The following is a 27,110-nucleotide window of genomic DNA, read 5'->3' as shown; positions in this document are numbered from 1 at the left end:
CTACGTGTTGCACAGAGTGATGGAGCTGAAGTAGCTCAGCAAGTCCTCCACGGTGAAGTCCATGGCGACCCCTGAACCTGCGTAACAGCGCTGGATCAGATCCTCAAACTCGTGGTACTGACGTATGAGCTCCCGCTCCATAGCGTGCCACACCACCTAGGGAAAAGCAGAGCATCAGCTCCCTTCATAGCGCTGTGACAGCCACACATGCTTTGTGGTCCTGCACCCCCAAAACCTCACAGCGTTACACCCAGACCAGGTACCGGCAAAAGGTTTTCCTCAGGGGAGAGATCCTTGTGGATTTTCTTGTAGAGGGTCTCAAGGGCTCTTTTCACTTCCTTGCCAGGGTATTTGTCAATGACCTTCCTCAGCTCCTGCTTGCTGTAGGCCAGCTGGAAGCTGATCTCTTCTTCCTTCACCCCTTGAGCCACACGGGCCTTCACCCCTTCAAAGAAGTGCTGGAAAGACAAGGAGACATTCACTGGTGAGCTGCCCCAAGGCAGACTCCTGCATCAGGGCTGAAACCTGATTGCTTGACTCGGTTCCCTTCTTATGTCTAATTAAGTGGAAATGAGGCATCGGAAGCTGTTTGTCCTCCAGGAAAGCAGGGCATAGGGAGCTTCATCAGTTCTCTTCCCTCCCTGCTCAGCAAGCAGCATCTCTAAGGGTTGCAGCACTGTGGAGCAATGGGACTGCTGGGAAACTCTCTCATGTTCCTTGGTGCTTCATAGAGCTTTGCTCACTACAGAGGGTTTGGGGCCGGATGTGGGGCTGGGGAATTCAACAATCTGCTGAAGTCTAAGGCAAAACTCAACTTCTCTTAGGTGTTTCCAAGATACTGTGTGAAAGCAGGACAGGCTGTTCTGTAGGGAGGAGCACGTAGCACCCCAGGGATGGCTGTTGCTGGAGAGCCCAAGGCTATGCCGAGCCCAAGGCTATGCCAATCCCAAGGGATACAGACCTTGGTTAGCTTTCAGGAAAGTGCCAGGAGCAGCAGGGCTCCAGGGAAAGCTCAATGCTGCCAAACATCTTCCTGCAGGAGCTTTTCAGGCACAGAATCTGCCCGGCTGGAAGGGACCACAGGAGGTCTCTAGTGCAACCTCCTGCTCAAAGCAGCTTCAACACTGGATTCAAAGGACGGTACCTGGGGGTATTTCTCAAGGTAGGTTTTAAAAACTTTTGAGGATAGAGCCTGTGCAGCCTCTCTGGGCAGACTGTTTCAGTGTTTTATTATCCTTCTAGTCATTTCTTCTATCCCCCTGGAACCTTCCTTTTTACACTTTCTGATGACTGTCTCATCCTGCTCTGCACCTCAGTAAGCTTCTAGTTTGTCTTGGAAGGAACCTTAAAGCTCCTCCAGTCCCAACCCCTGCCATGGGCAGGGACACCTTCCACTAGAGCAGGTTGCTCCAAGCCCCTGTGTCCAACCTGGCCTTGAACACTGCCAGGGATGGGGCAGCCACAGCTTCTCTGGGCACCCTGTGCCAGCTTTAGGTATTGGAAGGTTGTACTTGTACACAATCCAATTGTCCTCATATGTCACTTGCTTTGTTGTGAGCGATGAAATGCTGCTTTCCCTCACAGAGGAAGCATTTGAAGCCATTAACAGGCAGGGCTGCAGGTAGCATGAGGCACCGAGCTGATCTTCCAGTTGAACCTACAAGGTGTTTGACAGCAAACCCTGGAAACAAATTGAAAGTAACAGGACCTATAAATAATTCAAGCTGATCTCAGTCTGTGAGACTCTTCAGGCCAGTGAGAAGAGAGAAGGAGCAGAGTGAGGAGGGGTCTTGGGAGCAGCCATCATCTCTAGGAAGAAGGGGATGTCTGTCTGAGTTAGCAAAGCCAGATGCTCTGAGCATCATTAACAAAGCAGCCTCTTGGGAAGTGTGAAACCGTGTTGGGCTGATTAGCCCAGGCAGCCGTGTGAGAGGAAACTGCCAGATGCAGGCACGCAATTGGGAGGTCTGAGCAGCTCCTCGTGCTGCTGCTGGGATGCAGGACTGGTACCAGCACCTGATGCTGCTGAGCCCTGTTCTTGCTGGGGCTGTGCTGCCTGGAAACCAAGCACTAAATGGTCAGAGGAGGTGTGGGAACACTGGGGACATGACAAGGAGCTGATATAATCCCAGCCTGTATTTGGGGAGGGGTGATCTGAACACCAGTGAATTTGTAACTTTGGGAAGTGCCCTTTGAGACCCACTTTATTGTGTACTCACGTTGAGCTTCTCCAGTGGCTGGCCCAGGTAGGTGATGATGTATTTCTCCATGTGCTCACTGTATCTTTGCTTGGCTTCTATCTTCTTGTCTTCCAGGCAGTGGATCATCTTTTGGCACAGGAAGCAGTGAATGTGGTGGAAGTTTTCCATCATTACCATATCTGTGTTCACCTTCAGGTTTGCTGAGGACAGACTATTGACTTAAAAGGAAGGAACAAATCTAAATCTCCCCTCTGTCAATTTAAAGCCATTCCCCCTTGTCCTACCATGGCTTACTCTTGCAGAAAGCCCCTCTCCAGCTTTCTTATCAGCCCCCTTTAGGTACTGGAAGCTGCTCTAAGGTCTCCTGGAGCAGATACCTGCCTTGCTTTCCCAACCCTTCTCTCCCCACCAATACACCTGGGTGTTTTGAGGGAAGTTGCTCTTTGGCTGCTGCTCCCAAGACCTCTGAGCCTGTAAGAACAACAGTGTGATCTGTAGGGAGGAGCTACCCCACGGAGGGGAAAGGAGAGGTTGACATTAGTTTCAAAGCTTTGCACGTGTCTCAGCCTTGTCACAACTGGGACCATCCTGGTGCACCAGCTGCCACGCTCCTGGCACACCATGCTCTGAATTTGTCTGCTGCTCCCAAGTGAAGGCAGTTCCAGCTCCAGGCAGTGCTCGGGGGCTGGCAGCCTGCACGTACCCTGCTCAGCTGGTTGCTGGTAACTCCTGAAGCTGCAGCTATACACTAGGTCTTAGGCAGAAGCTCTTCCCCGTGAGGGTGGTGAGGCACTGGCACAGCAGCAGGGGGTTGGGACTGGATGAGCTGCAAGGTCCCTTCTAATGAAATCCATTGTATGCATCCAGCCACCAGTGTACTCACTGCTGCTGAAGACGCTGCTGGCCAGCCTGCGGTGCGCCTTGTCCAGCTCCCCTCTCCGCTGAGCTGTCCTGAACACCTCCTCTGAGAAGCCCACAAACTCCTCGAAGCGGCTCACGGAGGGCAGGATCCCACCTTTCGGCTTGCTGGGCAGCCTTATCTCCTCAATCTCTCTGCACAGGGTGCCCTGGGAACAACGCACAAGACATGGCACTCCCAGATCTCGTGTGGCCCCAGCCTCATTTCACGGTGCACTGAGGCACAGGCTGGACTTTCTCCATGTACAGTATCTCCTATGGGAAGATACATGAGCCTCTTTGAGGCTGGATGTGAAGCTGTGTGAGCTGGTGCGCCTGGTCTCCCGGGCTGTGTAGATCTCTGCTCAGACACAGTACTGCAACCTCCCCAGGCAGACATCCATAGCTCTTGGAGCAGAGGTGTTCACCCCTGCCTCTTCTTGCACTTCTCAGGCTGGTTTACGAGCAGACTTCCTGCTCCAGGTCTTGGCACAAACATAATTGATGTCAACATGTGACTTCCCTTGACCTTGGTGGTCTCAGGGCCAGGTTTCTTAGCCAGTTCTGATGGAGAGCTTGGCTCCAGCCATCCGGCATGCTGCCCTCACTCCCACAGCCTCTCAGTACTCTATATGGGGGGGGGAACCATTTGGATTGACCATGCTTGTAAGATGAGGTGCAGGCGGCCTTTAAGTTTGTCCCACCTCCCTCAGGCACAATACTTGATGCGATGGGGTTCTAGTCCTCCCAAAACCAAAAAAGCAAGATCCTTGCCTCCTATAAAGCAGCATTGCTTTCAATCATGTTAGAAATCTAGAAGATTCTGGACGAGGTCAAACATCAGCCAGATCTACTTGGGTTTACTCCTTGTGATACTCACAATGCATTTGTTGAAGCTGTTCTTGGTCAAGAGCAGCATGTTGCCCAGGATGGTGTTGAGGAAGGACGAGGGGAGAGCTGAGGAAGAGTCCCACATCTCAAAGATGGAGTCATTCAAGGTAACCAGGACCTGCAAGCAGCCGAATGGGTGGATCTTATTGCAGATATCCAGAAACCCTCTCAGCTCCGGTTCCAGGCAACTGAAGATCTCGCTCAGCAGCTGGGTCATAGGCTCTTCAAGTCTGGAAAAGGAAAGGTAAGCAATTAAAAGGAGAGGGCACTGGCCCTGTGGCCAGCTGCAGAGGCAAGGGCAAAGCTAAGGAAAGAATCAAGTCCTCTCTATCACAGAGGAGACTACTGATGTTTGGGTCATCAATTCTTCACTGTCCCTGCTTGCAGGAGGACACTGAAATGTCCCCATTTTGCCAGCCAAATGAAAAATGCCCGTGTTTTTATGCTGCCATTTTTAGAAGGTGTCTGTTCCGTAGCATATTTTCACTTTGTGACATTGCTAATAAGGAAATAAAACTGATCATGATTTCCATGAAACATAAGCCTTGCTTTCTGACCCCCCTGCAGCAGAGCTGCTGCAGACAGGCAGGAGCAGCAGGCTCTGCTCAGCCTCTCTGCCCAGCTGTGATGCTGGCACAGGGTCCAAACCTGAGGCCACTTAGTAGGCGCCAGAATGGTCAAGGAGAAATATCCTTCCACCAGTTCCTCTGGCTGTCCCTGCAGGACACTCCAGATCATCTCATCACCCACATACTGGCTCCGAGGCTTGGTGCATGGAGGGTCCTCAGGAGATGCCGAGCTCTCTCCTCCCTTAGTGGCGGATGTCTGGAAAAAGGAATGGAATGGGAATCGTGATTTGTCTGCCCTCCCTCAGAGAGGAAAAATGGGGATCTGGGTTTCATTTCTGCTGCCTCATATTGAAGTCCTGTGTTTAGTTCTCAGAGGTCCTGTGATTTTGCTGGAGCTGTCAGTCATGTTTGACTGGGACAAGAGATGGCCTCAGGGTGCACCAAGGGAGGTTTAGATTGGATATCATGAAAAACTTATCCACCAAAAGAGTTGTCGAACATTGGAACAGGTTTTTCCAACCTAAATGATTCTATGATCAGGAGTCTTAAGTTTCTCCACTGCTGACACCACTAGAGGACAAGAGAGCAGGTATCTGATATGTCTGTCCTGTGCCTGCTGTGTCAAGCTGGAGGGAGGAGCCAGTGCCAATGGGACTGGAGAGGACACAGTCCTTGCACTTACCTCCAGGTCTGCAGCATCATGGCTTAGCTGGAAGAATTTCTCAATGAAGTGCTGCTCCGCAGTGCAAAGGGGTTGTAGCTCTCTCAGTACCTGCTCCAGTATCTGCTTAGAAACCATTGGGCATGTTAGAAAACCCTTGTAGCACACACTGAGGACACTGGAGTAGATGTCTATGTCCACCTGATGTGACATCTAAGCCAGGTCAGAACATCTCTGCTTCTGTCTCAGGTACACAGCACTAGAGGGAGGACTATGGCATGGGTTACAGCACCGAACCCTTTAGAAAGCCTCAGCTCCTTACCATGATGATGTTTCCTTTGTCTGATGTGTGCTCCTGGCCCTCTCTGCTCCCAGGGAGACTCCATCGGGACTGCTGCCTGCTCCCTGCTGGCTTTTCGAAGCTTTCCTGAAGACCTGCATGTTGGTAGGTGGTGAGACACCTCTGTCCCCTTTGCCCTTTCCAGCTCCTTTGATCATTTTAACAGATCTAAATGTCTCTTCTATATCTGATCTTAAGTGTGAATTGGCCTTTTCCTGCTGGATTCAGAAAGGGGGGGGGGGGGGGGGGAGGAGCAGGTTTTGCTCTTGGTTTTTTTTTTTATCTCCTTTCACATCTGTTTGTTTCTTTTTCCTCACTTCTTTTTCCTTCACTGTGATGTTTAGCACTTTTCTATCTAGTGCTTAGTCCTGACTCTTGAGGACTGGGGAGTTAAAAATCTTAGATAAGAGTATAAATCATCAGCAATGCCTGCAAGAGCTCCAGACATTGTTGCTTAGTTTTGATGGTAAATTGCCATAGAATAATATCCAGGCAGGGGGGAGGGTTGGCTTCTCTCAAGAAATAGCCTTTTAAACTGAGAAACACTCACCTGGAAATGAATGTACTTCTCAAACATTACCAGGTTTTTTCCATAGTGTTTTCACTGGCTGCTTGGCTTAAGTGGAAAAGCTGAAAGATTTCTTTGAAATGTGCATTAAAAAATACTATCACACTCATTGAAAGAAATCAGTGGGGAAACGTCCATATTATTTTCTAATTCATTCTAAAAACTGGCATCATTCCCCTTGCAGAGGTGCAGGGTGAGTCAAGCCAGTGCTCCATTCCTCGTAACATCAAAATACCTTCATGTGAGCCAGTACATGCACGGCTTTTACCTTTGGAAAGGGTTTGTCAGATGCCCCTACATGCTGAGTGGGATGAGGGATGACAGAGAGCCCTGCTCACGACCTCAGCCTTGTCAAAACAACAGAGAAAACTAATGAGCTGCTTCATGATCTCTTTCCCACTTTATGCAATGGGTGATAATAATTTCATTTCCTGGGAAGTGGCAAAACCAGGAAATAGGAAAGAATTCCATGAGCCTGTAAATGTTAGTGTGGAAAAGGGATTGTGAAAATGAGGAGAAAAGACTTAATTATTGGCTCATGATTAATTATACGCAGCCTGGGGTTTAGCTTTGAAACTCTCTCGTCATACTGAAACAAGGCAATAAATCATCAGGTGATTATTTGGAAGCAAAGGACATAAATAATCGTTTTTGAGGGTTGATTCCCTGCCCTCATAACTCACTGCCAAAGTAATCAGCAGAAAAAGAGGCCGGGAGAGCAAGTCTGGGGTATTTCAAAGCAGGGATGAGGGATGTTATCAGGCCAGTGGCCTCACAACCTGGGCTTTCATCCATGCAGCCGCTCATCCCAACGTGCCGCTAAGCAGGGAAAGACCTTGGGTGAGGCTCCTGCAGAACTTCATCAAAGCCAAACCTGCACAAACAGCTTGAGAACAACCCATTCTGCAGGATAATATTCCAGCAAGAGTCTCCGAAGGTCCCCAGGAGCTGGGGGAGATCAGGCTCACATCAGTGCCCATTGCTGCCGAGCTCCTTCTGCACAACGATGTGTGACTGCATTGCCAGGGTGTTGTTGACCCTGTGGTAGGTCCTTAAGCCAGGGAGAGGTCGACTTCACCTCCACAGGGATGTGATGCAGAAGGAGATAGGATGCTCTCCCTCCTGCTTTGTCCCCATGGTCCAGAGGTGGGCAGGCAAACCTCAAGTGGCACCACAAGCCCTTGGGAAGGTGCCTTAATGTTAGGCTGAGCATCCCCAACCAAGCCTGGAGCTTCCTACCTGTCCCAGAGCTCACCCCATGGAGCAAAGCATGGTGCCAGCACATCCCAGCACCAGCAAAGCTCATCTCGCCTCATCCCATGGCAAAGAGCCCAAGCAACATGCAGACACCTCCGGGTGATATACAGCAGTGCAGTAACAGGCTTGTAGCCATCAAGGTGTCTTCCTACTGCTGCCATGAGTTTCACAGACACTGGGTTCTCTTCTGGGATTTTAATTACTCCCATTTCATGGGGCTCACACAGGCATTAAAGATAGACAGAGCACTGGAAGGAAACTACTGGTTTAACAGTTACCAAAAGGGGATCAGGCGGATCTGGCTGCAACACATGCTCTGTGCTCTCTTTCTTCTTATTTAACAAGCTTGTTTTCATCAAGGGCCTCTTTAAGAGCATTTCTCTCCCCGTGCAATGCTGCCCATATTGACAGCTTTCTGAGCAGACCCAGCTGTCCTGAGGAGACAAACTCAGGTGCTTCTATTTTCTATCACCCTGCAGAATTCAAGTCCCATCAATCACTTTGCAAATAGGAACCTCTTTAATCTACCCATAATCTTTGTTATTTCCTTCTGTTTAAATAAAAGCAATCACCCTTCTTCAGGAAATGCTGCTTGATCACATTATCTTATAAACCACAGATTGGCGTTTGCTTCCTCACTGCTAATTCCCCAGGCTTGCTGCCAGTGTGTTCATTACCTCTTATCAGGAGCTATTTTAAAGCGAGAAAGAGCACATTTTCCCAGGAAAAGATGTGTCCAGGCACGGAGAGAGGGGGTGGGAGAGGAACGTTATCTTTTTTTAACTATTTCTTTTACCCAGTGAGGCAAATCTCATGCCCATCTCTGCTGCACTGAGTGCAGGAGCTGTGTGGTGAGGGAGGAGATGACAGCAAAACACCAGGATATTCACCCTGCCCTGTATGATCAACTCTGAAAGTGTGGGAGAGGGTCCTGGAGGGCTACAGAACTGGAAATCACCTGCAACGGTCTGATCCTGCAGTCTGGTGAGCTTTGGGATAGCTACCTCCAGATGCCTATGGCGGGGGCTCCCTAACCACCCCTTGTACCCCACCAGAATGGCATGGATTTCACCCCAGAAGACAAAGGATGGGTGAATATCAGGGCAGTGGGTCAGCTGGATGAGGGATGTACAATCACTGCTGCAAGTGCAGAAAGGAAGAGAAGGCAGAGCTCTTCCCCAGGATCCCTCAGCCACCAGCTCCCTTTCCTTCCCTAGGCTTCATCCTCTGGCGCTGGGGTCTGGACACCAATTGATGAAGTAGGTGCAGATCTGGAAGAAGCCAGGCAAGTGCTCTGATAGACTAAACACACCGTGCAAAGTGGTTTTTGACATTCAAGTTGGGCCAAGCTGGCATGGAACTTTCCATTACAGTGCTTTGTTTTGCTGAAGGAAAATATGACTTCTGCAATAAAAAACTTCCAGAGGAGACAGATCAGTTTCTCTTTTTATCTTCAGAAACACCTGACTGGAATATTTTGAGTCAGATGCAGTGATCTGAGTTGAAATGATCACCTTGGGACAACACAGACCCACAGTTGGCTCACTATGAAATCATTCTGCTCTCACAAATACTGTTATGAATACACTTGTGTCTCCAGGGACAGGATTGGTGCCATCTCTTTACAGGGAAACAGAGCACCTAAGGATTCCATGGCCAGCTCTGCTTGCATGAATTATGGAGCAGGTATTAGCCAAGTAGTCCCATGTCCTCCTCTCTCACAGCTATAGCATCATTTCTGAGCCCTACAAAGGGAAGGTGGATAAAAGCTACAGCTTGGAAAAGCAGATAAACGAAACTGGGTAATGCACAGAGCCAAGGCTCACACAAATACTGCCTGGTGTAAAGCAGAGTGGGCTTTGTCACATGCTGCCAACTGCAGAGCCAGTCCATGGAGGAGGAGATAAATTCATGGCACAAAACCTGGGAAGACACCTGCAACAGGGGATGATTCCCTACTTGCAAACAAATCACTGCTCAGCAGCGCAAAGGTCATATTAGCAACTCACTTCCTTTCCTTCTTCCTACCAAGAAGGTTTTGGCCTGTTCAAAAAAGGCTTTGATTTCCCGGTCATAGAGTCTGCTGAGGTTCTGGGCATAGACCTGGAAAGTAGAGAAATGACCAGATGAAAGCAAAAAGACCAAATTTCAGCATTTTGGACCTTTTCCTTTAACACAGTGTCTCCCACCGAGTCCCAGGCTGCCTTCTGTCAAGCACAGAGGTCCAACCTCATGTGGCCAACTTGGCCTGACACTCTCCTAGAAGGGCCAGCTGCTGGAAGCTTGTGGGTTGTATGGGTTAGGTGAAACCAAGCTCTCAGCACGAACTAACCACTTTGGCTAATCTGTTCCTTGTGGATGGTATGCAACATTGGTTCAGGATTTCAGCCATACCTTGGGGAGATCACAGAATAGAACTGGGTTTGCGTTCCTCAGCCAGGCCATGAGCGGGGTGTAGGGTGCCAGTTCCTCATGGTGGAGTGCATGGCTTGGTGCAGATGGCTTGCCAATGGGCTGAGCAAGAGCAGGGACCTGAGCACTGCCCTAAAGCAACAGAAACAGCAGTAGGAGTCAAACAAAGCATAGCCTTGAAAAGCTCTGTAAAATATTTGCTGTATTTCCAGTTCTGAATATGTTTGAGAAGCAAAATAAAGGGTGAAGCAGAGCATCCGTGATCACTTTGAACTCTAGTTTTAATCCTGTGTCCTGGGAACAATTCTGAGCCCAAACGAACGCCCAGGGTCTGGCAGTGGTGGGACATGGCACCCACAGACTCACAGCCATGTAGGTGGGATGGGAGCAGGTCCTGGTGGAGGAGCTTGCTCAGGCATGTGTCCAGTCAAGGTGTGAGAATCCCCAAGGATGGAGATCCCAGAGCTCCCTGACATCACATCCCTTCCCAGAGCCAGTGCTTGAAGGTACGTGAAACAACCTCTTTGGGGAGAGTCCTGAAGAATCCATAGTGCCATCCCCTACACCACTGGTGCTATCCCACCAGAACATTCAGTTCTCCCAGGATTATAAACTGCAACATGAGGAGTGAAGCTCACCTGTACCTCGAAGATGTTTGTAATGTGACTGATGAAAGAGCTCTCGAAGTTCTGCTTGAGTGTTTCAAACATGATCAGCCTCTCAGCCACAGACTGCAGCTTCCGATAGCCTTAAGGGGAAAAAGAGGAGAGCATGGTGGTATTGGGCAGCATGAGTGGTTGTGGCTGCAAACCAACATCGCTCAGCACACTGGCAAACAAGACAGGTCTTCCAGGAGGAAGTTCTACCACCCAAAAGCTAACAAAGGGGAAAAGCTTTGCTGTGGTACCAAGCAAAGCATCCATCAGTCGAACCATGGGCAAGGATAAACGCTTAGTTTCTTCCCAAGGAATACATGGGCTTTCATGCCAGGATGAAGCACTTGTACACCAGCAGGTCTCCAACAACACCCACAAGTGGATGCTGCTACAATGAATGACCACTTTTCCATGCTCAATGCACAGGTTGCCCAAAGGAGCTGTGGCTGCCGCATCCCTGGAAGTGCTCAGGGCCAGGTTGGACAGGGAGTTTAGAGGAATTGTAGAGATCTTGACATAAGTTTGCCTCAACTTTAACATAAACTGGACCAGCCAGTGCCTACGTCCAGAGGGAGGTGCCTGCAGTGCCTGGATGTGTTTGAGCTAATTCCTGGGAATATTGCCTCATCTTCAGTGGTTCAGGGGCCCCTGCAGAGGCTGGAGAGCAGGGAATGGTGCTGGGTGTGCAGCACAGGTTGTGGCTGAGCTGGTGGCTCTGCTGTCTGGAGGCGTAAATCTCTGATCTCTACTCACCAGGATGGATCTGGATGTTCATGCAGGCAAATAAAGCCTCTGCTGCAGCAATGCAGGCTTTCACCCTGCTGGGGCTGGAAAGATCTGCCCGGCTCAGGGCATCACAGTGTTCCCTGCTGAGGTTGAGGTGGGTCTGAAAACAAAGCCAGAAGAGAACAGGTACAAGCACAGCTGGTTTCTCATCCTGTCTCATCCCACCCAAAAGGTGCTGGCTTGAAACAGTCAAGTGCTGCCAGGCTGCACGTGTCCATCAGGATCATCAGGCTGCTCTGTCCACGCCAAAACCAAAGGTCTGCACAGTAACAACTGCAGTGGTGGCCAAGGAAGCCCTGACAAACCTCAGCTTGAGTTTCCAAACTCTGGGACCTCCGGGATCCTACTGGCAGCAAAGTGGAGGGGAGGAGAAAGCAACAGCTACAGAAACTCCATCTCGAGCTGCTCAGAAATGAAAAGGTCAATGGCTCAGAGGTCACTGTAAGCAGTGGAAGTGAGGATTAGCTGTGCTATTACAGCACACTTCTTGATTTATGGTATGGTATGTTAGCAAATAATCTGCTTTCCCATATTCCCAGAGCTCATCGAGAGTCTTTCCACTGGCTGTGCTGTCTCCAGCACCAGTGTCTCTCGCTGAGAGCTGCAGAGCAAAGCTGCTCTGGATGGTGAACAAAGTCCACAGCTGATGGCAGACGTTGACCTATCAGTGAAGTTACCTTCAAGGGTAGGGGAAAAAAGGAGAGAAAAGGAATGTGTAAAGTCCCATCAGTGGGAAGAGAAGGAACAAGGTCTCTGGACAAACATCCTCTCCAGGCAAACATTCCCAGAATGGTTCTCCCGCGGTAGGTGTATGGTTTTCTTCAGGACCCACCCAACATTCCCATCTGTTTCTCTGCATGTGAGGTTATCAGTGCAGATGGGAGCAGGGGTGGGTGTTGCACACTCAGGATCTAATTGCTGCTTAAGTACCCTGCTTGTCTATTCCTGGGTAACAGTTATTGGCTATTGCATTGACCACTGATCATCTGCTAATGAGAGCTGGACTTCCCTGGGATAAAGATAGAAACTGAAAGCTACCAAGTGAGGGGGGGAGGAAAGAAACTACCCCCAGTGACCATTGCTTCCCATAGGAAAACCCACAATCCAGACATGCCTGGAATTTGAAGGCACAAGGCTGGGAGCATCTCAGTGCTTTGGGTGCCCGGATGAAAGCATTGCCCCAGCAGCCTCCAGGAAGAAGGTCCTAAAGCTGACAGTGAAAGGCAGACTGCAGCATCCCAAGCAAAAGGCTGCAGAGCTGCATCTGTAAGGTCCTTGTCATTGCATCGTTTGAGGCTAATCTTGCCCAGGAAAAGGACTTTCAGAAACCCTTCTTACAGCCCCGGACCACAGTGAGGGTACTGCACATCATGTCTACCTGCAGTCCATCCCAGCTCTGTGGCCATCCTTATACATTATCAACACAACAAAATCCCTCATTTCTAAGCTAGAGAATCTCTGCAGCCTTTGCAGACAGAGAATAGTTTTCAGTGTGTTTGAGGCTCACTGGAAGTTTTTCCTAATGGATTCAACAGGCTGAAGGTTTGTCTTTGCAAACCCACCCACCGTGAGGAAGAGAATCTCATCCACCAGCTTTGTCTTGTTGGAAATGATGCGATGTAGCAAGGAGTTTTCCCGGTGGATGTGGTCCATCTGTTGCTTCACACTTCCCAGTAGCTCATCGTAGATCTGCAATGTCTCCTCCACTCTGGTCACCTCTGCCAGGGCCTCGTCAATGCTGCTCATCAGCTGTGTCACCTGCTTCTCAGAAGAGATAATGGCTCTAAGGTTGGCCTGTGAAGTGAAGAAACAGAGGCCTTCAGCACTGTAGCAGGGACTGGCCAACACCTTTCAGAGGCAAATATCCTGACCTTCACCATGCCAAGTCAAAGCAGAGACCCTGTTGTCATAACGTGCAAGGTGCTGCTATAATTGCATCAAGTGTCCTGCATCACTGCCTGAACAAGGTCAATGTCTTTGCACTTGGCTAAAACTCTACCTCACAACCATCTGCAGGTTCCAAGTGCCAGGGTAGAACAGACCCCTTCTCTGGGAAAGGGGTACGCTCGGGGGACTTTCGTCTGCCACAGCAAAGACGTTACTGTGGAGTCACTGGGTAAATCCAACAGTCTGTAGGTTGGGAGAGGGTACCAAGCCCTGCTGGCTTCTGCACCACTAGGACAGCCCCACTTGGACACTGCATGGAGTCTCCAACCCTCAGCCCCCACAGCTGGTGAAGTCCCCTGAGCACCTGGGTGCCCATCCCACAATATTTGTAAGGAAACACGCCAGCTTTGAGGCACTGGCCATTCCTGCCTGGATCTAATGCATTGATGCGGACTATGGCCATGCCAAGTGCTTGTCACAGCACGTTTAGCACTGCTCTGGGCATCGCCACTGCTGCCAGAGCGTTACCCAGCTGAGCTGCTCTGGCAAGGGATTAATAAACAGTGAAACCATGCATGAGACACGCACATAGATGTCTCTAATACAGGAACCGAAGGCACAATTTGCCTAGGGAGGTCTCAGGCCTTTGCCTGGTGGAGATAGATCAGCGTGTTAATGGCTGCTGACAAGCTCCATTAGAGATTAACTGCTGAAAATTGTATCATTTTCAAGGCCTGTGAACCACGCAGGGTATCAAAGGAAACAATCAATAGACTCAGGCCTGGGAGGCACGAGGCTTCCAGGCTGCCATTTTTCTCTCCATTAACAAAGCTTTTAAAGAAGTTTGTCTTTTCTGATGTTTCAATTATCTGATGGCTTTTTCATTAAATGAAGAACAACAGCAGAAGTATCTGCACCCTCAGTACACCCCATGCTCTGCTCACTGGTGGGAAATGGTCAGGCGAAGAGAAGCAAAGTCTTGTCAACCCAACTGTGGCTTGGACCGAGCTCAGAATTCAGGGTGAAAACACAGGAGATGCTGGACACCTACAAGCCCCGTGTTAAGGACTTTCTCTTCCTCAAGCTCCACCTGTGTTGCTACTGGGATAAAGATGAGCTGCAGTTCCAGCTCTGGAGGTGCTACATGCAGGATGAGACACTGCAGCAGTGCTATAAGGTGCCTGTCAAATGTGAGCGCCACGCTGCAGCACATATCTGGACTAGGTGGCCCCAGTGTCGCCGGCAGAGCGTGGGTTACACTCTCCTGTGACAAATACAGTGCTGCTTTAGGAAAGTGTGGGAGAAAGGACTGTGGAGAATGGCTCCAGACGCAGGCACATTCATGAAGCACCTGGCAAGGTCAGAGGAATTGTGTAGAAGAGAAAAGCCTGATATCACAGCAAACACAACAAAGCATCTCTAGTAAAGAGCAGAGATGAAACTACCCCACCGCAAAACGATGCAGCTTCCCACAGGGAGCCTGGTGATGGCAGGGCAGGCTGAGGTTCACCTGCAGCAGGCTCAGGGGTTGGAGCTGAAGCAGAGCTTGCTAACACACACATATACTCATCTCTGAAAGCACCAACGCGTGCTCCAACCAGGCTACACAGGCTGGCGAGAGGGAGCTGGGAGGGAGCAAAGCGCCCCGCTCCCGGACTGCTGCTTTCCAGCCGCACACCAGGCGCCCAGCCCCAGCTCCGTGTTTTGTTAACTCTTCCTAAATCACAGCCATAAGCCCGTCACTGCTGCACCTCCAGATAGTCTTGTTAGGGCTGCACAGACCCATGGGGGGTGCCTGGAGCAAAGCATCACTGGTGGCACTGGCAGAAAGGGCTCTCTGGAGAACCCCCATATGGGAAAGGGTAGTAACTGCCCTGCTGCCGGCAGCACAGAGCTGCCAGGCGCTGCCTGTGCTTCAGCGAGGGCTGGGGTCCTGCCGGGATGCAGGAATACCAATGTGGAAATCAAAGCTCATGGTGCCGGGGCCGTGCTCTCCCTCCCTCCGAAGGGGGTAAGTGCTTCCTTGCTGCTGGTGTGGTGTTTGCCATCCCCAGAAGGGATGGGTTAACAGAGGGTGATTAGTGCTGGAAGAGCAGGACAAGGTGTCATCGCTGGGATGTGTGGAAAAACATGTGAATATATGCATGCGCCAGTCTAACCTGCTGGTATTAATAACGCTTAATATCATAGATTAAACCTTAGAAATAGAAACATCTCATTAATTAATCTGTATTAGCAATAAGTGACATTTATTCATTAGAGGGCATTAAAATAATGTATTCAGCAGTGCCTTTCATCTCAAATAACTTAATAGAGATTCATTAGTTGCTCTCATTGGGTATTTTACAGCTGAGAACAGTCGCAAAGTGTCTGGAAGACTTGCCAAGAGCAAGCAGGAGCAGACCTCAGGAGTTTGGTTCTCCAGATTAACTACTAAGATTCCAAGTGTAGCAAGTCATATGTAAATGCAGATTGGGAACACAGCAAATACTGCAGGTAAAGGAGGTTGGATTTAGGGGGGGTTGGATTCTTGTATGGTTTAAGATACTTCCTTTGGCTTATTTTTTTCCCCTTTGTTCTTCAGTTACCTGCTCATAAAATCCTAATAGCAGATATATTAGCTTAAGATAAATGCTCAAAGCAGCTAGCTCATTATCTTGCTCCAGCACTCAAAGAATCAGGTTGTCCTCTACAGAAATGCAATAAAATATAGCAACTCTAATAAGGTAAATTAAGCTCTACAGCCTGAAGATAATGTGTGCCTTCTCTGCTACAGTTTATCTTTGACTTTTTATCCCCTCCCAGTTCTGTTAAATTTACCCCTTCATTTCCTTCTCCCTAATTGCTGCTTTTCCTTCTGTAGGGATCATTGCTGACCCTTTCCTTTCTTTCCAGAGATCCCTACCTGTCAGACCACCCTGTCTGCTCTTCATCGTGCCCCACCTTTTATATGCACTTTCCTCCCCTCCTTCTCTACTCAGCAGCCTTTATCCTTCCTATCCAGAGGAGGTTAAAGGCTTTCTGGTTGAGTCACAACCCTTGGTCACCCCTGTACCTCATCCAGCACATGAAGGTCATTGCTTAGCTGCTCTGCAAAGGCCACGGAGTTGTTCACAAGTGGCTCGTACTCTTCCATCAGCTTCAGCACATCAGCAGCTTCCTTCAGTGTCATCTCCTGGTACATATTGAGCTCCTCCTGGCTCTCAGCCTCTGCAGGGTCCTTCCTTTCTTCTTGGGGCCTTTGTTTCCCTGCATGGGCAGGAGGAGATGTGGAGATGGCCAAAGCCTTCTATCTATGTCATTTTATTAGCCCTGCTAATATTAGCCCCACTGAGTCCAAGTGACACGAGTCCAGTGCTCTCAGTCTGCTGTCAGTTCGAGTAAGATCACAGCATGAAGCAAAGAAAGATGTGCATGGGATAAAGGGTCAGCTTTGAAAGAGGGACAAAATGGACATCTGAAATGTAATCTGAGCTCTGGCTGTGTTTGTACTTGCTCACCTCTCGAGGACTGTGTGTTGGGGCATGTTGATGTGTTTGTTATACAGAGCTGAGACAAATCTCAGAGATGAACAGGCTTCTCCTGACCAAATACGCTGATAGTCATGTGTTTGTAGATTGAAATACATTTTTATATCTATTTCTATCTGTATTTCTTGGCTGGGGAATGTCACCACGCAGGCAGCAAGTCTCCCCCAGCCTGACATTACCAACACTTTACTGCTCACCTTCCCCACCCCAGAGTGCAGATAGCATCTCTGGAGACAAGATAAACTGTTCATCTCTTTGTTTTCCCAGCCTTGCACTATCTTCATGGCAAGGGTGTATAAATCAGGTGGCTGTGCCTTCAGATGCACAGAACGTGGATCCTTGGGCTTCCCTCTCACTGGTACCCACCTCAGCTTCTCCCATCATCCCCATTCACATTAAATGTATTCACCTCCCATTCCTAAAGCAATGATAGTGATGATGCAAAAAACCCAGACCCTGTGACAAGGAAAACAATTACCTTCTGCTGCATAGGAGGGGACATTCACAAAGGCGATAGAGCCGGCCAGGAATCGGTGGCTCAGCTTCCACAAGCATCTGGTAAAGGCTTTCTTCTCTTCTAAGCTGCTCGCGGTCCACTTGTAAACCTTATCCAAGTGCAGGTCAAAATCCAGGCTTGCCTAGATGTCAGCAGTTCATTACCACATCAATTAGACACCACTGAGCAAGTGGGTAGGATTTGAGAGGTGTATTCATGACACTTGGCTGATAATCACAGGCATGATAAAAGCACCAAGCAAAAGGATGCCCACAAATTCTGAACCTAGACATGGACACCAGGACACCCACAGTAGGTCTGACCAGTGATCAACCAGACCCAGTGTCCTCATCCAGCACGCTGGGTTCTTTTCAGGTTATAAAGCTCCCTCACCTTTCGCTGCAGGTCGTGGGCATGAACACTGATGAATCCTGACAGTGGCTGGTGGCAGATTCATGGGTGAAAAGGATTCAAAGGGCAAGTTCAGAGTTATATTGCCTTCAGGATTCCCTGCCAGCCTCCAGCAGCCCGTGATCCGGCAGCTCGCTGAGCCAGAGGTTGTATCCACAGCCCTGTGCTTAACAGCCCTTGAAGGACCTGTCCCTGATTTCCTCTAATGGCTTTTTGAACTTATTCATACATCTACAGCATCCTGTGGCAATAAGCTCTGCAGTATAACAATGTGCTGAATGAGGAAGCTCCAATCAACTGGAGTTCAGCATTTGGGGTAAGCCCAGCATGCACCCTGCCTTCCTCTGCTGACATTCCCCTCTACAACCCTCATCCAACCTGAAATCTCAAACCTCCCTTTACTCTAGAAGTGGGAACACCCAGAGAAAACCCATAAACAGGCTGCCACAAGCTCAGTCCTGAAACCTTCACCTTCATCCTCCCAAAACGCTTCACATTACATCTCTCAGAAGCCCCATTGCCTCACAGGGGAAGGTCACCTGAGATAACAGGAGCATTGACTGGAATAAAAGCACCTTTGTCATTTCCACATGTTTTCATCTGTGTAAATGTCAATATCTCTGCATGTATCTATGCCCAAAGGATGTAGTCTCATGGAACCAGCCACAGGACACTTCGGTTTTGCCACTATGTGGTACATAGTGGAGATAATAAGGGAGGTTGCTGAATGAGGAACATCCCACAGAAACTCCTCCCTGCACCATCTCACCAGCTCCACAGCACAGCCTGATCTCATCTTCTGGAGAACTTTAAAGCCACACTTACAATTACTGATACTAATCATGATAACAGACGTAGCACTGATGAGGATGGATGTAGTCCTATGAATTTTAAGGGCTGCTTTCCAGCCACCCCGAGGCAATCCATCACACCCCGCATTGCCTTGCAGGCTCAGTAGCAGCCTCTGCAACAGCGCAGAGCAGAGATGGCCAGGGAGGAATTTACGTGCTCATGGTTTATAGCACATCTGAGGAGGAGCTATTAAGGCAGGGAGGCATCTGCTAATCACTTCATAAATATTAATACGGGTTTGGTCAAGGGAGCTGAGGCTTTAAGCACTGCTGGGCTTGCAGTGTCAGTACTTTGCTGGTGCCAAGGAACCTAAGGCTTCCCAGTGCACCAGAGCAGACCTGGCGACCAAGCCCTTGCTGTGTGTGCTGGTTGTTGACTCACTAGCTGGGTTTGGCTGTACTCAATAATATCTGCTAAGCAACAGAGGAGAGCTCTTGGTTTGATTTCCATGGACCTGCCAAGCAAACAGGGAGGGAGTGTGCTGACTGGGTTGCACTGGGGAGGTTGCCTTGTGTAAGGTCTCCATAGTGGGACCCTGAGAGATGCCAACAGCCTCTCCTCTGCCTGGGGACATTGTGCAGCAGCTCCAGCTGGTGAGTACATCCCATTTTCATAGAATGGTTTGAAAGGGACCTTAAAGCTCCTCCAGCTCCAACCCCTGCCCCGGGCAGTGACACCTTCCACTAGAACAGGTTGCTCCAAGCCCCTGTGTCCAACCTGGCCTTGAACACTGCCAGGGATGGGGCAGCCACAGCTTCTCTGGGCACCCTGTGCCAGTGTCCCACCACCCTCATTGTGAAGAACTTTTTCCTTGTATCTTTTAGGAATATCTTTTAAATATATTTTAGGAATGATATGGATGATTCTGGCTGCCTGCCTTCAAGAAGGACAAATTCAGAGTGGAAGAGGCAAGGAAGAGGACTCCAGGACTGATGAAGGGAAAAGAGAAGTCAATACGGAAGAAGATCCTAGGAGGTCAGTCTGCTTATCCTGCCAGAAGGAAGGTTAATAGGGGAGGTCACTGCAATCTAAAAATATACCTGCAAAGGAGAAGAGCTGCCTAACCTAAAGGAGAAACCACAGCACAGGCGCAAAACAGGACAACCAAGTTCTCCATTTACCTCCCAGTAGGAGGGGGTTCAAAAGGACACTAGTACTTTAAGACAGATTGTGACCAGTTTATCTCACTGGGGTGGCAAATGAGGGGGAAAGGACTGAAAATCCTGGAGGCATCTTCTAATCCTGAGGAGCCAAAGCAGTTTAGAAGACTTGGTGTAGCCCAGCTTATATTGGGCAGAAGAAAGCCCAGGCAGAATGAAGGCTTGTCCTTCCTTGTTTACAGGAAAATGCAAGACAAAAATAGACCAGTTCAGCTCTACCCATAGCATCAAGATGCTCTGCGCACCTGCAGTTGTGATTTTGCTTCCATAGAGGCTATGCAGATGTACTTTATTTGTCCTGGATGAAGAAATGGAAAGCTGTTCTTTTCCTCATTTATTTCTATGTTTGTGCAAACCCAGGCACCTCGCCAGAGCCCCTGGAACATTCACATTAATAACAAAACTAATTATACCAACTCTAATGATGCTCTGCCAGCCCCAGCAGCAGCTAGCGAGTATCTTGTCCATGCTTTCTTTCCCAAAACACCTTCGTGTCACCCTAAAAGCACAGCCTCACGCTGACTCCAGCCCCCTATAATCCTCCTTTCAGTAAATGCCTCCATTTAAGCTGTAAATACCCCATGCAAACGTCTGTCAAGAAGCTTTGTCAACACGGATCGGCAGATGGGCCTGACAATGACAATGTGCTCTGCAGCTGCTGGAGACCTGACAAGAGCAGTGCTTTGCAGCCCGTCTCTCCAGCCTCTGAGGGTGGCTGCAGAGAGCTCCAGGAGGTCCTCTGTCTGAGGAGTAACGGGAGTCTGCCCACCAGTGTTGATGGAAGCAGTGTCCAGGCAGTGGTCATCCACCCACTGATCACCCCGGTCAGGTATTTGGCCACCTTGACAATTTCTACCTTAGAGAGGTATGATGCAGGAGGGAGGAAACCCTCAGCATCTTGGGCACAGGCATCTTATCTTCCAAACCGTATCTCTCCCACCCCCATGATCAGTTCTGCCCTTTGCCAGAGAAGGAAAATCAATCCTACCTCATCCAGAGTCTTGCCATCTACCAGCTTCAGCTCTGCTAAAGGCCACCTGTAGGCTACCTTGTACTGCTCTCCTCGGTCTACCTTGACCTTCACCAGAAGCGGCTGCATCGGCCTGAAGGTGTCCACTGAGGATGAGGGACAGGAAGAAAGCAACAGAAACAACCCACAATGTTACTGATATCCCTGTACACAACAGCTCAGTGTGAGCAGACAGGTACAGGGGGACACACAGACACTGACTTTGCACTGTGGCTGTATGGAAAGATACTGCGGGTTTCCTACTGACTTGTCTCTTCACTGACTATTTACATATGGGAAGTGCTCTCCAGGATTTAACCCAGAGCACTTTGAAACCTATGGAGGGATTTCCAATAATTTTAATGAGTTTTAAACCATTGTGCTCTATACAAGGTACAAGAAATACTTCAGCAAGATCCAAATGTGATTGGAACAGGTCATCCTAGTGTAATAAGATTTATGAGTTACATACCATATTGCTGGCCCAAAGAGGTCCAAAATCACTTTGCTGTTTGATACCCACACAACATATGCCATCACAAATCAGTTTCAGTGTCAATCCACTTATAGTCACCTCTTGATTCATCTGGAGGTGCTCACTGTACATCATTTTGGCTATTACATCATCTCCCATGTGAGCTAGGTACCTCCAGAAAGCTGACATGGACAGTTCCAGGTGTAACTCTTGTGTTTTAGATGCTATTTTTAGGCTATATCATCCCTTGGACATATTCCTCCTGCCCTCCACCGACAACAGAAGAAGCTGAAATGCATCATTTAGGTCAAACACAACGGGTAAGGCTGTAGAAATTAATCCTACAGTAGGTGACTACGCTGTCTAGAATGTCATTGGCAGGGAAGTCTCTGCCCCTCTAAGTTTGTCCAAGAAAATCTACGCTAACCACTTCTCACGAGTGATGGAGTAATATAAAAGCATAGACCAAAGGAGATGGAAAACTTCCCAAAGAACTTGCACTTTGGATCCTAATCAAATAAGATCCTGAGATGTCTGGGTACCATTAAAACTCTCATCAAAGCTACACAGAGACAGAATGAGGCTGCAATGCTGTGTCATGTTAGAATGGTTTGTTGCTGACCTCTAATGACAGATTTGATGTAAAGGGTGAAAATGAATAACCTGGCATTGGTGGAGGGCCTCAGCTCTCTCCACTCAGCTAAAGATCACCCGACACTCAAGAGGGAACTTGTGCTTTTGTTGCCAGTTCTTGACATACTACAGTGACATGGCACAAATCCTCTCTTTAGATACAGATTTCTTTCATTTAATCTTAAGATACAGCACTCCAGTGGTGTCCTACCTCTTCTCCCAAATGAGGAAAAGAGCCATCAGAGAACAAATTGGACTAGAGCTGCAAGAAACCTTCCTGGGTTTGCAACTCAAACAGCCCCCCAGGGTCCTCACCCACAAGACACAGAATGGACATCTTCTTCCTCCTCCCTGTCTTCCAGACACGAACAGTTTCCAGCAGCCTCTTTTTCTGTGGGTTGAACACGTCTTGTTCCAGTGAGCTCCAGAGAGAAGCCATGGTGGGACCTGGACACAGGAAGTGCTACCCACGTGTGCCTCCAGCTGATGCTTGTGAAACCCCCTGTGAAACACAGACAGGCTTGAGAGGGGATCCACACGCAATAGCACGCCACTAAAACACATCACCCCCACACTGATTTCTCTCTGTTGTCTTGCAGACAGCATAAGGTCTAAGTAATTATGGTAGATTGGAGGTCAGAAGGGTCTGAATTCCTGCCCAGTGCATCCAGCCCAGTGAGGGCACAATAAAACTTCCCTCACAGGTTTCATGTGCTTGCAGACTCATTAACAAATCAGCATTAAGAGCCAGCGGCTCCTAAATTCCCAGGGAGACCCCCTGTCTCCTGCTCTTTTTAGCTTCCCTGGCTTCAAGCTAATCAGCTAATTAACCTGAGAAGGCAATAACACAGAGAGAACGGGAAGCCCAAGGGTGGTCTCAGTTGCTGGGGCTGAGCCCTTCCTGCAGCTTGCTGTGCTTGTGTCCCTGGCTGTGTGCTGTGAGCAGGCACCCCATGGAAACGCGTGTGCACCCACAGCCAAGTTCTGCAGCCAGTTTCATAGTCTAAGAGGAAATGAACCCAAACTTCTTCTCCCCTCTTTTGGCTTATGTAGCTAGATGTGCTTCTCCAACAGCCCGAGAATGGCTGTGATGTGCAGGACGAAGTCATCAAAGGAAACCTCAGCATCCAGCTTCAGGCCTCTCATGATGTTTTGCGAGAACACCATGACCTCCACTTCACAGAAGAGGAAAGAGAGCACAATAATGAAGAGGATCTCTCCCAGCTGCCTCCTTAGAAGCAATGCTCAAAGCACCTCAGGGTCTCAGTCCTGGCTCCGAGTCCAGTCCACACAGAGCAAGGGAGATGGCAAGTGCAGCCTCTTGAAAGCTCAACAAGTTCATTGCTAGGCTGGAATGAGACAACCTTGAGGTATTGAAACACTGATTCAGGTCAACCCAATGCATGAAGGAAAGGGTTTGTTTAAATCATCGTAGCAGAAGCAGTGTTTTAGCAAGAACCTGTTGCTTGGTCACAAACTGCTCTTTTTTAAGCACAGTATTCTTAACAGAAGGTTCCCACACAACTTCCTAGCCAGACCTAAGACTCGTGGAGATGGCTAGGTAAGAGAAACCCAGCACTATCAGGGTGGAGATGGCAGCTCATGTCCTGTATATCATGTCTTAATACCCAGCAGTTTCTAGTAGAGCCTTTGATGTAGGTGGTGAGGAAATGAGAAAGTGGCTACAACTAAAAGGTTACATTTAATACAAATATTTTAGTAAGAATTAGGGATAAATAAAAACATAAACTGTAGGAAAATAATAATACTTAGAAGAAGCACTTTGAATGTTTGCAAATAGAGATGGATTCGTATTGAAATTCACTCCTTGCTCCGCAGTGAGCTGAGGCAAATGAAACCTTCAGCAGCTCCCTCCCCGTGGTGATGGGGCTTTCAGTGCAGCCATGTAGGTAACGAGCTTGAAATCACATCTGCGATTAGTTAAACTAATTTTTAACTGTCTGCGGCCAAAAGAACATACATAAAGAAGAGAAATTCACTGCTAAAACGATTCTGTCACGGCAGCATCTCTGAGCACGCTCCCTCACCCGGTTATCTTGGTTTCCCCATCCCTGTCAGCTTTTCCGCCCCTGATGGCATTCACCTCCAGAGCCAGGGTGGCAGCCTGGAGCCCCGACCACCTACACTGCTCTTGCTTTTGAACCCTCTAATTCATTTCTAATAGCACTTGAGCAACAGCTACAGGACAATGATTGAAAGCCAAAGTAATAGAGGGCTCAGAGCTCCCTGAGAAGTTAATGCAGGAAGCACAATACTTCCCATGAATTTAATTGAAAAGCTGTCTGCAGCGGAGCCAGTCAAACCCCCTCCCCCCCCCTTCTTCTAGAGACAACCTGTGAGACTTCAGGATCTCAGGGAAGCTTTCCTGAAGCTTTCCGAGGTGCCCATCACCCATCCAGGCAGCTGCCAGCCAGGATCTGAGCCTTAGTGAAAGGAAGAGCAATCAAAGGCTTTACCAGCGGTGTCTCGGTGAGGGTAAGTTGCAGGATTTCAATCACCAGAAGCCTTCGAACAGGAAACTGTTTGCTGGTAAAATGAAAGCTTTAAGCGACAAACAGGAAGCCTGAAGGACCTGAGCAAAGCCTGTGAGCAGCCTGCTTGAGGTCAGGGCAGGAAATCCCTCATGCAGATGCTGCAGAGATCAGGTGCAGCATTGGAGCAGCAGGGGATGGAGTGGGGTTTGACTGAAAGCAAAGCAGAATCGCCCCCATTTCCTCCTTGTTTTGTTAAAGAAAGTCAAAGTGGTGAACAGGGAAGAGCCTCTAGCCAGATGCTGTTTCTCTGGTCCTCCTCCTTTAGCAAAGGGTCTCAGAAACATATAAGAGCTTTCAGGGTCTCACAGGATGCTAATGGCACAGTCTGTGCCCTCATTAAGCAAGATGCATAATCGTGATGCACAACTTCATAGAATCCCAGACTGGTTTGGGTTGAAGGGACCTTAAAGCTCCTCCAGTTCCAATCCCTGCCACGGGCAGGGACACCTTCCACTAGAGCAGGTTGCTCCAAGCCCCATCCAACCTGGCCTTCTCCAGCACGTTCCAGTGGGGCCACAAGGGAGCACTGGTTAGGTCAGTGAGGTGGTGGAGACTCCAAGTTAATCCCCCAGGGTCAGGTCTGGGTGCCAAACACAGCTGAGTAAAGCTGTGCCTACATGCCTGCTATGTTTGGTGCCTTGGAACATCAACTTACGTAATTTGTGAGCTTCAAGGACATTACATGCACTCTGGAGGGTAAATTAGATGGGACAAGCGTTATGGAAGAGAGGAAAATATGATTGCTCTGCACAGCAGGACTGCATTAACGCAGTATCATTTACTGCAAGGCAGTGATGATGCAATGCCAGAGCTTCCATTCATGATTTCATGTGATTTCCGTTAACTCAACCTTTTTAACCTCTTCTCACTCAAGGAGCAGGTTTTCCTCTCCTCCAGCCAGCTGTACCTGTCTTCATTGTCATTCATGGGCACTGCAGGGAGCACGGGGGGGAATATCTCCTTGCCCAAAATACCTTGCATGAACCCAGTTGATCTTGGTCCAGATGCCAGCATGGCACATGAGCCCTGATTCCACTGAAAGCAGGGAGGGGTTTTTAAGACCATCCTGCTTGGCTCACATTAAAATTCAGGAATAACACAGGAAAGGAGGAGTTCCTATAAGATTTCTGGCTTTACTCCGACATTCCTGGAGCTCACAGAAAGCTGTTTTGTAGCGCTGCAGTCTCAGCCGTCAGCACCCAGATAGATGATTTCCCTTGAGTCTCATGGCTGGTGTAGACATTGAGGAGTCAAAGCCTTTATTTAAAGCAGAGCCTAGCCTTCGGAAGGCTGGGGAAGGAAAAATCCCCAACAGGCCTTGAAAAAAGCAGCCATCGCTGGCATGTTCTTCCCTGCATCTGCAACCAGGGTGAAACAGCTCCAAGAGGGATGCAAAAGACCCATTAATTTCAATTGCTGCAAACTCATAATTCTAATGAATGACTTTTTCAACTACACTGGTGTTTCTAGCAGTTCTCATGCAAAGAGAAATTAGGACATTGGGTGTACAAATGAGCTAATGAAGAGAAGGGAAATACAAGGGTGGAAGTGCAGTGTGCCTTGCATTGATTTATCCACCCGGTTCCAAATGCTGTAATAACAGAAGTATTTTAACCTTCAGGCTGAAGGAATCAAACCCATGCACAGTTTGGAGTGTGTGATTGCCGTTCCCTGACCGAGATTAGCAATCTGCAGTAGTTTGCTTTTCTCTTCCTTCCCAAAACATGGCACAGAAAACTGCTTTTGCCTCAGGCACAGCAGAGAATTTAAGCTATTTAATTTTCTGCTGCAGGGATTTGTGGTCCTGATTTGATGTTGAATCTTATTTTTGGTGCTTAAACAGCCTGCATTCCCTGAATACCCAACCATTTCAGTGTTTAAAGGCTGGCTTTTGCCATCCCAAGTAAAAGAGAGGTGGCAACCAGGACTTTCCACGAAGGACTCGCTCTGGACCAGTAGATGGTTGGATGTACATGGATAGGGCTGCTCCAAAAATGAGCAGAGGGCCCCAACCTTTCTCCTTACTCCTACTACGGATTTTCTTCAGCCTTCTTGCTGCACATGAAGAATAAAACCCCCTTTGCCTGGCACCAGCAGCAGTGTGGGATATATATACCCACCAGGTACATGGCTGCTGCCCCATATACCCAGTTATGCCACAGAAGAATGGGGAATGGCTTAGCATGGGAATTTTCACAGTAAGTCAATGCTGAGATAACAGTGATAGATTAGGGTAAGGCAAATGTAAGGAAGGAGTCACCTTGTCCTTGTTCTTATCATAGCTCCCTATGTTTAATGTCTGGAGGCAGTTGTGGCTCATGTTGAAGAGCAAGCAGCAATGCTCGTGCACAATGGGTGCTGTTTTCTGCCCTTTCCTTTTCCCACATAGCTGCTCCAGTGGGAGAACCTTACAGCACAATCTTTGGTGATATAATGAAGGATGTGAGCTGACTTGTGAGACAAAGGAAAGGCAAGAGCTGAACAAACACTTTATCTGATGGCTTCCCCTTTTTTGCCTTTCCTCTCCCCAGGACCAAACCATAAGGATTTCAAGAGATTCACATCCTGAATTTGTTCTTTTGCAGTTGCAGATAATCCACCGTGTAACACTGCTCCTGCCTCCCATCAGTGCTCCAGAGCACCACAGTGTGCCCTGCGCCATGTCTGGCTGGGGCTCTGCAAGGCACCGGGTGTCAATGGTAAAACATCAGACAAAATGGGTCAGCTTTGAATCTTGATGTATCCCAAGTGAATTTGGACAAGATCTTTCATTGCTGGGGATGGTGCATGTGTGTGCATGCAGTATTTAGGTCTATGGACAAGCCCTAGCATGTGGTAATCTCCATGGCCTGAGACGAGCTCCT

General features: G+C 48.8%; 1 protein-coding gene across 1 annotated transcript; it reads right to left on the bottom strand.

The window, feature by feature from the left end:
• On the bottom strand, window positions 1–22,130 carry LOC104408098 (exocyst complex component 1-like). The gene is made up of 17 exons (XM_010017582.1): window positions 22,007–22,130; window positions 20,563–20,690; window positions 17,134–17,293; window positions 16,181–16,374; window positions 12,805–13,032; window positions 11,206–11,338; window positions 10,435–10,544; window positions 9,779–9,928; window positions 9,394–9,487; window positions 5,542–5,654; window positions 5,226–5,345; window positions 4,744–4,799; window positions 3,979–4,219; window positions 3,085–3,268; window positions 2,220–2,419; window positions 264–458; window positions 1–156 (listed from the first exon to the last, which is right to left on the bottom strand). The coding sequence occupies exons 1-17, from the start codon at window positions 22,128–22,130 to the stop codon at window positions 1–3; spliced, it is 2,586 nt and encodes an 861-aa protein (XP_010015884.1).
• Between the last annotated feature and the right edge of the window lie 4,980 nt (window positions 22,131–27,110).

The sequence above is a fragment of the Nestor notabilis genome, unplaced genomic scaffold (assembly GCF_000696875.1).
Source record: "Nestor notabilis isolate BGI_N333 unplaced genomic scaffold, ASM69687v1 scaffold4347, whole genome shotgun sequence".
Lineage (NCBI taxonomy): Eukaryota > Metazoa > Chordata > Aves > Psittaciformes > Psittacidae > Nestor > Nestor notabilis.
Note: the sequence above shows the minus strand (reverse complement) of the source record. Positions and strands in the feature narration are given on the sequence as shown.

Bases quoted from the DNA above. Each gene is read 5' to 3' on its own strand.
- LOC104408098 (XM_010017582.1), bottom strand. From the start codon at position 22,130: ATGGCTTCTCTCTGGAGCTCACTGGAACAAGACGTGTTCAACCCACAG. The intron at 9,929-10,434 runs GTGAGCTTCACT...CTGTTGCTTTAG, and splicing joins CAAACATCTTCGAGGTACAG to GGCAGTGCTCAGGTCCCTGC. The intron at 4,800-5,225 runs GTGTCCTCTCCA...TCCGCCACTAAG, and splicing joins TGGAGGTAAGTGCAAGGACT to GGAGGAGAGAGCTCGGCATC.